Source organism: Metarhizium acridum (assembly GCF_019434415.1).
Source record: "Metarhizium acridum strain ARSEF 324 chromosome Unknown scaffold_577, whole genome shotgun sequence".
In the NCBI taxonomy this organism is placed as follows: domain Eukaryota; kingdom Fungi; phylum Ascomycota; class Sordariomycetes; order Hypocreales; family Clavicipitaceae; genus Metarhizium; species Metarhizium acridum.
Genome location: NW_027094045.1, coordinates 622,926 through 635,038, shown reverse-complemented (window position 1 = coordinate 635,038; position 12,113 = coordinate 622,926). Strand labels below are relative to the sequence as shown.

General features: G+C 55.3%; 5 protein-coding genes across 5 annotated transcripts; 3 read left to right on the top strand and 2 right to left on the bottom strand.

Moving 5' to 3' along the window:
• The first annotated feature begins 104 nt into the window (after positions 1-104).
• Positions 105-3,253, top strand: HER2_2 (Trimeric GatFAB AmidoTransferase(AdT) complex subunit). Its single transcript, XM_007815032.2, has 2 exons — positions 105-380; positions 454-3,253. The coding sequence occupies exons 1-2, from the start codon at positions 224-226 to the stop codon at positions 1,845-1,847; spliced, it is 1,551 nt and encodes a 516-aa protein (XP_007813223.1). The 5' UTR covers positions 105-223; the 3' UTR covers positions 1,848-3,253.
• Positions 2,328-3,143, bottom strand: J3458_021066 (uncharacterized protein; the record flags this gene model as incomplete). The annotated part of the gene is made up of 1 exon (XM_007815033.2): positions 2,328-3,143. Exon 1 carries the CDS (start codon positions 3,072-3,074, stop codon positions 2,328-2,330), a length of 747 nt encoding a protein of 248 aa, XP_007813224.1. The 5' UTR covers positions 3,075-3,143.
• Positions 3,254-3,291: 38 nt separating the features above from the next.
• Positions 3,292-4,476, top strand: J3458_021065 (uncharacterized protein). The gene is made up of 2 exons (XM_007815034.2): positions 3,292-3,445; positions 3,543-4,476. The coding sequence occupies exons 1-2, from the start codon at positions 3,388-3,390 to the stop codon at positions 4,085-4,087; spliced, it is 603 nt and encodes a 200-aa protein (XP_007813225.1). The 5' UTR covers positions 3,292-3,387; the 3' UTR covers positions 4,088-4,476.
• A 2,539-nt stretch (positions 4,477-7,015) lies between these two features.
• J3458_021064 (uncharacterized protein) lies at positions 7,016-8,609 on the bottom strand. Its single transcript, XM_007815035.2, has one exon. The coding sequence runs from the start codon at positions 8,312-8,314 to the stop codon at positions 7,490-7,492; it is 825 nt and encodes a 274-aa protein (XP_007813226.2). The 5' UTR covers positions 8,315-8,609; the 3' UTR covers positions 7,016-7,489.
• Positions 8,610-10,238: 1,629 nt separating this feature from the next.
• Positions 10,239-10,793, top strand: J3458_021063 (uncharacterized protein; the record flags this gene model as incomplete). Its single annotated transcript, XM_066122385.1, has 1 exon — positions 10,239-10,793. One exon carries the CDS (start codon positions 10,239-10,241, stop codon positions 10,791-10,793), a length of 555 nt encoding a protein of 184 aa, XP_065972639.1.
• Between the last annotated feature and the right edge of the window lie 1,320 nt (positions 10,794-12,113).

Here is a 12,113-nt window from a genome sequence, read left to right as displayed (position 1 = left end):
GCTGATCAAATGCTGCCCAGCCAGCGCCAGGCCTGATCTGCTTGGACGCTAGCAGTAGCACTAACCGCTAACTGACTAGCCGCACGCCAAGAATCAATGTTGCATGTGAGCAAAACGCCGAACAGCTAGACCTCGACTTTTCGGACCCTGACATTCATTCAATGATTGATTTCAAGGCAGTCTTTCCAACCGTCACCATATTAATGGTCTTGCGAAGCTCATCATGAGAGCAGCTTGCGTGCGCTGCTCGGCTTTTCATCCGCACATTCACATACGAGCACGAAGCAGAGTTGCTCGAGCTGCGTGCCTTGATTCATCATGGCAGTCCATGTCGCAGTGCCGCTCCCAGAGTACAAGCTGCAATCACTTTGTGAACAGTGGTATGTGCTTGGACAGCATTGAGACCCGTCATCTGCTCGTGTACGGTGCTAACTTGACCCGTTGAAACAACAGAAAGAATACAGCCAGCCTCTCCTCCGCCGCAGCTGCTCCCCTGCGCGAAGCCCTTCAAGCTCGCCGTCAAGGACAACATCGCAACAGCCGAGTTTCCGACACAATGCGCCTCTCGTATCCTCCGCGGCTATAAATCACCATACGAAGCTACAATCGTCACACAGCTGCGTGCGCGAGGCGGCATCGTCGTGGGAAAGACCAACATGGACGAGTTCGGCATGGGCTCCCACACGACAAACTCCATGCATGGCGCGGTGAGCAACCACCTTTCTACGGATGAGCCAATCTCCGCAGGAGGCAGCTCTGGCGGCAGTGCTGTTGCTGTCATGCTGGGGGAAGCGGATATTGCCCTGGGAACTGACACGGGCGGTTCAATTCGTCTGCCTGCGTCGTACACGGGAGCTGTAGGGTACCGCCCGAGCTATGGCATGATTTCGCGCTACGGCGTGTTTCCCTACGCCAATTCATTGGACACGGTGGGACTGCTGGCCAGAGAGGTGAAGCCAATTCTCGATCTTCTGGTGGAAACCAAGCTGGACGAGGAGCACGACCCCAACGACCCGACGTCATTGTCTCCAGCCTCGAGGCGACGATGCGCCAAAGCATGCCCGCCGGTGCTGGAAGACATGCCCAAGCTCACTGTTGGCATTCCCCTAGAATACAATGTTGCCGAGCTGGACCCCCTCATGCGACAGGCTTGGGCGGAAGCTGCCACAGCGCTGGAATCCGCCGGCGTGAACATCGTGCCGGTGTCTCTGCCGTCAACCAAGGAAGCACTATGCGCGTACTACGTCCTTGCCCCCGCCGAGGCGTCCTCCAACCTCGCCAAGTACGACGGCGTTCGATACGGCGCGCGAGGGGAGCACGGAGACGCCCGGGGGGACACGTTGTACTCGGAGACCCGGGGAGCCGGCTTTGGTCCCGAGGTCAGGCGTCGCATCTTGCTGGGCACCTACAGCCTCAGCTCCGAAGCAATGGACAATTACTTTGTCCAGGCGCAAAAGGTCCGCCGGCTGATCCGACAGGACTTTGACAAGGTGTTCAGGCGGGACAACCCGCTCCATGAAGCGGCGCAGTTCGACCTCAGCGACATGGATGCCGAGACGGCTCTGCAGGACAGGCAGGGTCCTCCGCAGGTAGACTTTCTCCTGTCGCCGACTGCAACGTCATTCGCGCCGACGCTGAATGACGTGCTTACAAAGAGCAGTTTGGAGGCGTACATGGGGGATGTTTTCACCGTGCCCGCAAGTCTGGCTGGCTTACCTGCCGTCAGCGTGCCGTCAGGGAGGGTCGGGGAGGGTAGATTGCCGTTGGGACTGCAGTTGATTGGGCAGTATTGGGATGATAAGCGGGTGTTGGCCATGGCTGAGAGATTAAAGACGCTGGCGGCATAGATGGTGATCTTTTTTTTCTTTTTTTTTGGTGCAATCACGGATGGCAGAATGAGTGGGCGTCAAAGCATTTGCAGTTCATTATATTAATACACAAGGATATCATGGTGCGCTGCCCACGCGGGTCAGCACCACGGACCAAAGGCAGAGTGGCCGTTTCCCGCGACCCCTTCTAGTTGACTGAGAATTGGCACCAATCTGCGTGTTGTTGTATCCCGGCATTGCGCATCTGCGCAATATATCCCCAGACTTGACACTGATTGACCCCCCCAAGCGCCCATGTGAGCCGTCTAGCAGCCAGCAAATTGCCGTTTTCCTCTGTAGTCATTCGTCATGGCATTAGACGGGCAAAGAGCCTCGCCATCGCCGTAGTCAGGCCACACCATCATTGCCGTGGGAACCCGACTCGGCGAGACCGTCCATACAGCCACAGGAAGAATGTCGCATCCGTCTTGTTCGTAAAATCCCACCGTCAACATGAGCTCAAGGCGACCTCGACCCGGATCTACTCAACCCCCCTTCCTCCCTATCCACATCCACATCGCCCCCAACCTCGCCCTCCTCAGCGTCCTCGTCCCGCAAGCCCCCCTCGGCCTCGTCCTCCTCGTCCAGAATATCCTCCAAGTCGCCCAACGCGCTGACCCTGGGCTCCAGCTCGTCCAAGTCCTCCAGAATCTCGCGCGGCGGCATCTTCCACAGGCTCGTGGCGCAGACCCTCTCGCGGGTCAGCAGGTCGTCGACAAAATCGTCCACGTACGTCAGGCTGGTGCCGCGCCTCCCCTTCCTCCGCAGCTTGCGCCGGTCGTCGAGGAAGGGCTCCAGCGTGCGGTACACGTCGGCCGCCTTGCGCGTCAGGCGGTAGTAGAAGCAGGCCAGCGCGCGCAGGTACTTGAAGTGCTCGCCGCCGTAGGAGAGGTACTCGCGCACGACGTCCTCGGAGGGCCCCAGCTCGAGGAGCTTGAAGGCGAGGCACAGGAACGGGCTGGGCTTCTGGGCGTCGCCGTGCGTGCCGCCCACGAAGCTGACGTGCTCGACGACGCGGTCGACAATGTCGGCCTCGTTGAGGGCGAAGCACTGCTCCTTGTAGAAGTAGGACTCGACGATGCGGTCCTTGACGGCCTTTTCCATTATGGTCGCCGGGTTGAGGCCGTTTGGGGCGAGGGCCGCGGTCGACCCGCGCTCGTCGAGGAATCGGCGCGCGTCGGCTTGGACCGTGTCGCTTTTTGACATGACGGCGACGAGTACGGCTTTGAGAAGGCTTTGGACTGTGCGAAGAGACGGCTTGTGGTTGACGACGAGTGGTGGTTTTGGGGTGTTTCTGCAACGGGGAGGGGGGGTTTCTAAACCACGGATTGGTGCGATAAGATAGTTGCCGTGCCAACAGTGGAGTGAAGTTGCATAAACGGCTTGGGAGGTGACGTGCCGACTGGCAAAACTGCACTTTGCAAATGAACAGAAGAATCAAGAAAAAAAAAAGGAACTGATTACTGGTATTTTCATCTTCTTCAAGTATACGATTGATTGATCTACGTCGATATCCAACATGCGCAAGGCGCTCCTCTCTTCGTCCGAGGTATCGGCCCTCGTGTCCATCATCGTCGGTATGGGCATATTTCCAGAGACATTCCTGCGCGACGGCACATGTCCCGCATTCCAAGGGCTCAAAATTTAATAAATGCCATTCTAACGGGGACGCAGTTATCCTATTCACGCTCGCCCTCTTCCTCAGCGGCTACGCCCTCCAGCAGCGCACGCTGCAGGACCTCCGGGTTGCCATTCGGCCGGGACACACGAAGCCGTCGCCCAAGGCGCACCTGCCAGACTACTTCAAGCGGGAGACGGTGCGGCTGCAGGACGGGACGGTGGTGGTGCGGGAGAGCCTGGCGGACAAGGACGAGAAGGCGCGCATAGCTAAGAAGTATGAGCTCCACGGGGACGAGGACAGGGCCAAGACGGAGCAGAAGCAGGGGGATGACGCGAGACTGGCGCCGGAACAGCGAGCACATGACGAGGCGCAGGCCGACGGAGGGACCAGGAGACGGGCGACAGAGGAGCAGTTGGCGATGCTGGAGACGATCAAGGAGCGGGCTGCTGGGCAGGCGTGGGGGGTGGACCATCCTGATCCGCTGGCCAAGAATCCTCTTCCCGTCACGAGGGCGGAGCGTAGGAAGCTCATCAAGGATGAGATTCAGAGGCTGGCGCAGGCGGAGAAGCCGGTGTATTATCAGCGGCGGCTGTGGTGATTGTGTCAATGTATGGGTTTCTTTTGTGTGTTTGTCAGATTGTCAGGAATACGCCGTCATGTGTAAATGGAATGAATATGATTTGTATTGTAGAGGGAGGACAAAGAGAGATGACAATCTTTGCTAGTAGGGACTCCTCCATCTTTTGCAGTACAACACATCAACCTGGTGTCAGTTCTCTGTGTAAAGACAGCGGGAGTCGGCGTACTCGGGCCGGCTCGCAGCTGATCCTTGACAACCACCGTAAGCGGGTGGCGGAGGTTGTACTCCGTATCCCCTAAATGCAGCGAAGGCGGCAGCGAGGTCACGACAGGGATTTTAAACCAATTAAAAGCTAGTATTTAAAAGGTACTTCATTTTATCCTTAATTTATATGATAAGGAAAGTCCCCATAAACTTTCGTATTACAAGAGACTACATCACACATATCATCACCCCACTATTATTAGGCCTAAGACAGTTATTGGTGATGTCACTTAAGGTTTACGGCCGGTGGCAGGGGCGTTATGGAGCCCGTGACCTCACTGCCGCCTTCGCTGCATTTAGGGGATAAGAGTTGCATTGGCAATCTGGAGCAAGGTAACGTGGTCAGTTGGCGACATGGACCATGTAGTTTCTTTGCCGTGTCACAGCAGTGCTTTGCGCTCTGGGTGCGAAGCTGGCGTGGATGGCACACGCGTCAAAACCCTGGTAGACTCGACCAGCTGAGTTGGCAACTTCTGTGTAGTTGCAGCCAAGACAATATGAGTTGATGACGAGCCGTGTTGTCTTGGCACGAGGCGCCATGCTGTTGTGCGCCTTTGGTGTCAACACTACGTTTCCGACTCTCCTCGGCCAACGAAAGTCGACGTGGCTTCAGAGCTGACGGTCGCACCCGGCGGCGTCCTGAATGTTTCTCGTAGGCGTGGTGATGGCTCCATGCCCTCCAGTTCCTACTGCTAGGCGTTTGTTTTCGCATCGCGATGCGTCAGACACACTAAAGTTTATGCCGGTGACTCATACCGTAGACTTAAACATGGACGCACTACATATATTAACGAGGTCTCGTCGGTATTCCGCGAGTTGGTTCTCTGTCTCTTCTCATCAGAGAAAAAAAGAGGGAAAAAAGGGGAAGCTGAAAAAATCTACCAAAGAACTATCAAGAACATAAAACTATCAGCTAAATTGTCCTCATTATAGAGGCTGAAAACTATGTCTGAATAAAGATAAAATAACCCTCCGTAATAAGAATAAACTAGCTTATCGTGTTTATATTTTTACTAGCTCCTTGGTAGATTTTTTCAGCTTTCCCTCTTTTTGCTCTTTCTTCTCCGTGTCTTGAATAGCCTTTGAAAAAATAATATAAAATCAATCAACACTAGAGCAACATAAAGCAGCCAGCAAATTCCAGCCCAGCCCACAGCCCTAACCTTGGTCGGATGGACCACGGCCTCGACCCATGCAAAGCACCGTGTGCAGCCCGTCCCAAGTCAGCCGCGCAGCCCAAAATAGCAGCCATCAGGCCACTCGCAAGGAATTTAATTAAAATTCCACACAAAGCGCTTCCATGCACGTGCCCAACAAGACGGAAACAGAAGAGGGACTCAGCCTTACGGCCGGGACGCGTCCACGTGCAGCGTCCCCTGCCGACGGGCGACGCTCGCCGGCAGCCCAGCCAATCCCGGGCCTGCCAGCCGCCAAGCACACGCCAGGTCCGGACCCCAAAACAAATTGCCACGTTTTTTTTTTTGGCTTATCGGAAACATGGCCCCCGTCGCAAATTAGCCGGGAAAAAAAAAAGAAAAAAAAAGAGAAAAAAACAGACCATCGGCGTCTTACGTCTCAGCCTTTGGCAGAAACTGGCTTACCCGCCCGTCATCCCGTCCCAGTGCTCTGGAATCCAAATCGTGGCGCCGTCGCTTTGAGCAGTGAAGGCTGAAAAAGACAAAAACCTGCTGCATCTGGCATTTTCCGCAGACCCGCCGACAGAGAATGGCGTTGGGCAAATTTCCAAGGGTCCGGCTTAGCCTGGCTGGGGTGCTGGACAAACCCGAAAACCAAGTGACGTAATTTAATTTACACTCTTGTTTTCTGCCTCCCGTCCCTGCCAAGAGTGGGATTGCGAGCCGTGGGAGCCGGATAAACACAAAAGTGGACCGTAGGGCACAGAAGGCAGTGGAGGAGGAAAAAGTGCTTTCGGAAATGATGTGCTGTAAAGTATGGGCCGGGAGGATCGGACAGTTCAAGTTTCAAGTTTTTTTTTTTTTTTGCAAAAAACTAATTTCATCATGGATAAATTGAGGAATGTTCGGCATTTGGATCCCATACAGGGTGGGGCAAGAGTCCGAAAACGGCCATGGGTGCCGGGATTGTATCAAGTTGTGAGCCCTGTCCGGGGCGAGGATATGTGAGGAATCATCGGTGGACCTCGAGCTAGCAGGGCGCGCCGCCAAGGCGCAAAACATTGGGCAACGAAAAAAAAAAAAAAATGCCTGAGCGTTGCGTTTTTCTCGATGCCGGGGCTCCGAGACGGCGGCGAGTCAGGGACCGTGGACCGTGGAGAAGGGCACCTGAAGCCGGCAAATGCGTTGGAAGCATCCACGGGTGTGAGTGGTGATGAAAGATGCAAGAGGCAGCAACACGCTAAGTGTGCTCGGTATACATATACCGTATTAGGAAAAACAAAAAAAGATGGAGGCGCCAATTACGGACACGTTGACGCAAGACGAGGTGCAGGACGCCAGTCATGATGGATGTGGATACGATTGGAACAGACAGGCAGCAGCACTTGCATGCAGACAAGGAAGCATAGCAGGGTACAAGTATCCATTCATATAATTATAAGAAATGAACGCATAGACACATGCCTACAGACAAGTAAGGATAGCACGGGTGCAAGTGTCCATTAGTATAATAAAAAAAAAATGACAAACAAACGCAACCGCACATGCATACACAAGGAAGCTTAGCAGACGTAATCACCCATCTATACAAACACAAGTAAAACATGACCAATCAAAAGACACACATGCTTACAGACATGCAAGTGTAGTGTAGCACAGATATCGTCACCCATCAGTGCAATCACAAGATAAATCGTCACCAAAAAGACAACCAAGTGTCTGGTAGCACGCGTAATCACCCATACGCATCACCAAAAGTCACCAATAAGACACACAAGAGACCAAGAGTGGTATACGCCCTGATGGACAAGTATTATAATGAAAGAATAGATAAGCCAAGTCATACAAGCCCCCATCCATCCCGTGGTATCCCTTCCAGAGCGCCATGCTAAAAAAAAGACCCAAAGAAAAATGCAGACATGCTTGCAGTAAAAGACACAAGAAAATAGAGTCAGACATCCAAGTGATGACGGATGAAGAGAAGATGGAAAAGGACATGCAGCCAGCGCATGCGTAGTAGTTACAAGTCAGCCCCCGCGTCGCTCTCGCTCTCGCTCCCGTTGAACACGACGCCGCGCCGCTTCCAGCCGCTCCGCTTAATCAGGTCCTCGAGGCTGTCGAGCGACCGCATAGGCGGCCTCTTGGGCGTGGACACGCTGCGCTTGTGGCTAAAGTTGGGAACGTCCAGCGGGCCGGGGGCGTCGGAGCCCGGCGTCTCGTCGAGGTCGAGGTCGTCTGCCGACGAGAGGTCCTGGTCCAGCGTCTGGACGGTCGACTCGGACCAGCGCGAGCGCGGCATGGGCGGGCGCCTCGTGGCCAGCTGCAGCATGAAGTAGTCCTGGGCGGCGCCGGGGGTGTCGACGGCCTGCTGCTCCGGCGGCGGCATCGTCATCTCGCTCGGGTGCGAAAAGTGCAGCGCCTGCGCCCTGCCGACGACGGTGTAGTCGCCGCCGTCGATGCTCTGGTGGTCCTCGCCCAAGTCCTCGTCGTCGGTGGAGTCGTCGAAAAAGGTCGACGCCGGCGGGTCGCGGCACCGCTCGGGGCTGATGAGCGGCCGGTCGTGGAGCCGCGGCGGAGGGTGGAAGGTTGGGTGTGCGCTGAGGGGGCCGAAGCAGCCCGGCGAGGAGGAGCCGGTGATGGGCGTTCTGGCCGATGAGGGTGCGCGTGCCGTGGAGGTGGACGATGTGGACGATGTGGACGATGTGGACGATGATGACGACGAGAGCGAGCAGCCGGACGAGAGGGAGCAGCCGGAGAAGGACACCTTGCGGATGTGCAGGTCCTTGGGCTTGTGTGTCTTTCGCCGCTGGCTGAAGCTGTGGCCAATGTTGCCGAGGACGTGCATGTTGGGCCAATGGAGTGTATAATGACGTTGTTGTCGGTGATGCGAGGTGGTGTGTGTTTGTAGATTATATATGTAGTAGGTTGGCTGAGTTGGTTTCCGTCGATGCCGGGTGATTCGGGGTATTGCAGGTAAAGCCGACGGGAGGATGATGTCAGATAGCTCGTGTTGGGCGGACGTGGTGAGACGCCAGGCAGGTAAGTGTATGTATATAACTTATAATTAGGAGATGTGTTTGAGTGCTAACGTCCAGGCTGGGCGTTTGCTCCGAACCATCAATGTCGAGATGTACGACGCCTGGTCCTGGCAGAGAACAGATGGCACGAAGCAGCATGTGGGAAGGGCACTCAATATATGCAGAGCTGGCCATGAGGTGTGCTGCAGGTACATACGTCAACGTACGGCGTACAAAGTACCAGACGTCAACACGGTGGGGGGGTGCAGCCGTGAGGCGACAGGGATGTTGCGAAAACGGGACCTGATGGGCGCCCCCCCCCCCCCCCCCCCCCCCCCCCTCCCTGGCGGACCTGATGACTGTGACCGCGCACCCATGTACCCAGGACAGACCCTTGTCGAGCTCGTCGCTCATCAATTGATCGCAGGCCGCGGCTCCGCCACCAGCACGCCAGCGACGCCTCGTCCGCACTAGCACAAGCTGCTCGCTCAAAGGGCGACAAGAGGCAGCAAAAAATGGTTGAACGCCGTGATGTTGTCAAGTCTGGTGCGCGGTGAGACACGACGGACGACTCTGGGGGCTGCGCTGGCTTGGCTCTCACTCCAGCATTGGCAACATGGAAAGCCCACTCACACAAATGACAACTTCACCACCACGGCACACACCGGGATTCACGCAATGCATCTACATGTGAACGGAGCAGTCGGCGAGAGGCGTGCCCAGGCGTGGTCCAGAGCCCAGCTGCCAAGGCCCGGCAGCAACATGACGACGACGTCGAGTTTTACCGCAAGACACAATTCACAAGTTTAATCTTCTCTTTTTTTCCCCCATCATCACAGCATGTTCCAAGTTCCGGACTCGGCAGCAGCAACTTGTCATCAAGCTCAGCCTTTGTCAGCCGCGTACTATCCGGAACCAAAAGCAGCCATCTATCTCATCATGGACCCAAAATCTCACAAATCACCAAGCCACGGTATGCTCCAAATGGCCCGTGAACGAGCTATACCCCGTACCCCTGTCCCATTGAGGTCATCCGCCTCGTATGATGGTCGCGCTCCCACCAACGAGAGCCACCGGCGACAACCTTGGCCCGGCTGGGCTGACGGAGCCCCGTCGCCGCCGTAATGGATGATGTAAAGGAAGAAAGAGGCAAAATAAGATAAAGTAAAATTACCAGTCATTATTTAATTTGTGTCTCCGGCGTCTCCAGCGATCCCAGGTACCGAGGACGCTGTTCAACACCCCTGTCGACCTGTTTAGATGATGCTCGCTTGAACCCTGCGCCATGGTTCCATGTCGGATCTGGGCATGCGGCAGCCATCGTTGGATGGATTGACATGTTTTCGTTTCGGGGCGGAGCACGACGAAAATACGCAAGTACAGAGGTGGGTTTGTTTCCGAAATACGTCGCAAGGGCAAAACGGGACTGCCTTTTTTTTTTTTTTTTTAAATATTATTAAACGTCTGAGTTTACATGGTTTTGGCCATGGGTAGCATCGCGGCCTTGGGCGGAGCAGCAACTCGCTCTTTGACCTTTCCGGACAAAGATACTCGGTGCGACAGATGGCCTCATGGGACGATGCGACCATCAAGCGGGGAAATAAAAAAACAAGCCACAGCTGGTCTATTACACCAGAATGGTACTCGGTATTCGATCGCTGACGTCTTGTCTTCCTCGATGCAGAGCGTCAACTGAGCATTATAGAGCATGCATTTGCGTCAGAGGCACAGGGCGCGCAGCGAGTCTACGTTATGCATGTCGTCGGCGCCGAGCATCTCGCTGCCAGACAGAGCTTTTTGTCGCAAAACATGAAACTTTTTCACTTCGGGCGTGCCCCGCTTTTTTGGTTTCTCTGCGCTGACGCTGACCGCCTTGGGGAAGGGAGGGGATGGATGAAAAAGGCCAAGACTGGATTCTGCTACCCAAGGCCGGCCCGCAGATGGACTGTCGGGAATACGCCATTCGGCTTCGTGTGTGATGTGGTAAGCGTGAGACGTGCAAGTGTGAGCGAGGAGGAGTTGTGTGCGCCGGATCAGAGAGTGGGCTTTGTGGGCAGACGGGGCCCGCGATTCGCCCCGGACAAGCAGGAAGAAGAGCCTAAAAGATTGAAAAAAAAGGCCAATTGGTCCGTGTGCGAGCAGCGAGACAGGTGGTCCCCGGTGGCATTTCACTTTTCTTTCAGCGATCGACTCTCGTGGCTGGCGGTGCCTGAGCCTGGACCTTTGATGGTTGATTTTACCAGACCATGTCACCGATACGTGACTCTGGTACCTGGTGCTAGTCTCCCCCCGTCTCCAAGATGGTGACGGTTCCTGTCTGGAGTACTACGACCTGGTCTAGCGTCGAGACATGAGATCGGCTGAACGCTGCCATCGTGACTGGAATGCACTTCCCCGCCCAGTGTGTCTTGCCGTTACCAAGGACTGCGTTTCATGAGTCACATGTCAATTAACGCGGGTTCGCGCTGCGTGTAATCAACGGAAATGGGCATCGCGCAACCTTTGGATGCTAGCGATCAAATGAATTCATCAGTCTAATGCGGGCACAAATAGGCTAGGGATACCAAGCATCGCACGTAGTTGCTAGCACTGCCAGGCCGCTCTTGTGCACACCCCTAGTATAGCGGCATTCAAGAGGTGCAATATCATGGTGCATCTTTTTTCTCCCACCGTCACCGCGAATAGCGTCTGCCTAGAGGTGAATCTACGACCCCTGGACTTTTCCACCTTGCTTTTTCTTTACCTTCCCTCTCTTCTTGATGCTGCTGGCTGCGCAACCCGCGCTTGGGGCTGAATCAAAGACACGCAATTTCCCGCGACACGCCGGCATCCATGCTCTCCAGCGTAGCAAGGGTTCTGTCGATGGATGGATGCGCTGCGGGCCGCAGAGTGCCGCACTAGAGGGGTCGATGGGAAATGAAGCAGATGCTGCGGAAGGAGGGGAGGAAAAGGCTGCGATGCGCGCGAGCTGACGTGTGTAATCAGTTGAAGGCTGTCGTGCTGAATTACATGTACTTTGCAAGTGAAGCAAGACAGCCAAGGCAGCCGAGTCTTTCCGCCATTGTCACGAAACAAAACACCGCCTTGGCGACGTTGGTCAGGTAAGAACTACCGTCAGATGACCAACCAGCATGCATCCCATCCTCCCTCGTCACGATGCAAAAGCCCCTCTATGACGCCCTCTACACCGCATCCAGCAGCCAATCACGCGCGCCGTCGCTGTTCCCCGCAACTCTGCAACTGATTGCTCCCGGGGGGCCCTTTCATCATGGCAATCATGCCTCATGCTATCCAAGCCTTGGCTTTCGGTCCCTTGCAGCCCTCCTCCTGCAGGCCGACCTAGCGCCGTGGTATTGCAGCCGTAGAGGGGAGACAGGAAAAGGGTATTATAACTCAACTTTTATACCGGTAAATTTTCCTTTCCGTGTTTCCGTCACAATGCAGTGAATAGTGAATGCAACATCAGACGGTTTACCTTTTTCAGACGTCAACTGGTCTCCCCAAAACCACATCCGCCCAACCCGACCAGTCACATCAGGTGGTGGCCCCGAGGGTTGTGCGGCAAGCCCCCATTTCGGCTCAAAGCATTCAATGTTCAATCTTGTCGAGCTCTCCTCACGTGGGCGG

Excerpts from the sequence above, each read along its gene's own strand:
- HER2_2 (XM_007815032.2), top strand. The coding sequence starts at position 224 with ATGAGAGCAGCTTGCGTGCGCTGCTCGGCTTTTCATCCGCACATTCAC. Across the intron at positions 381-453 it reads CAATCACTTTGTGAACAGTG|AAAGAATACAGCCAGCCTCT; the intron begins GTATGTGCTTGG and ends TTGAAACAACAG.
- J3458_021064 (XM_007815035.2), bottom strand. The coding sequence starts at position 8,314 with ATGCACGTCCTCGGCAACATTGGCCACAGCTTCAGCCAGCGGCGAAAG.
- J3458_021065 (XM_007815034.2), top strand. The coding sequence starts at position 3,388 with ATGCGCAAGGCGCTCCTCTCTTCGTCCGAGGTATCGGCCCTCGTGTCC. Across the intron at positions 3,446-3,542 it reads CCTCGTGTCCATCATCGTCG|TTATCCTATTCACGCTCGCC; the intron begins GTATGGGCATAT and ends ACGGGGACGCAG.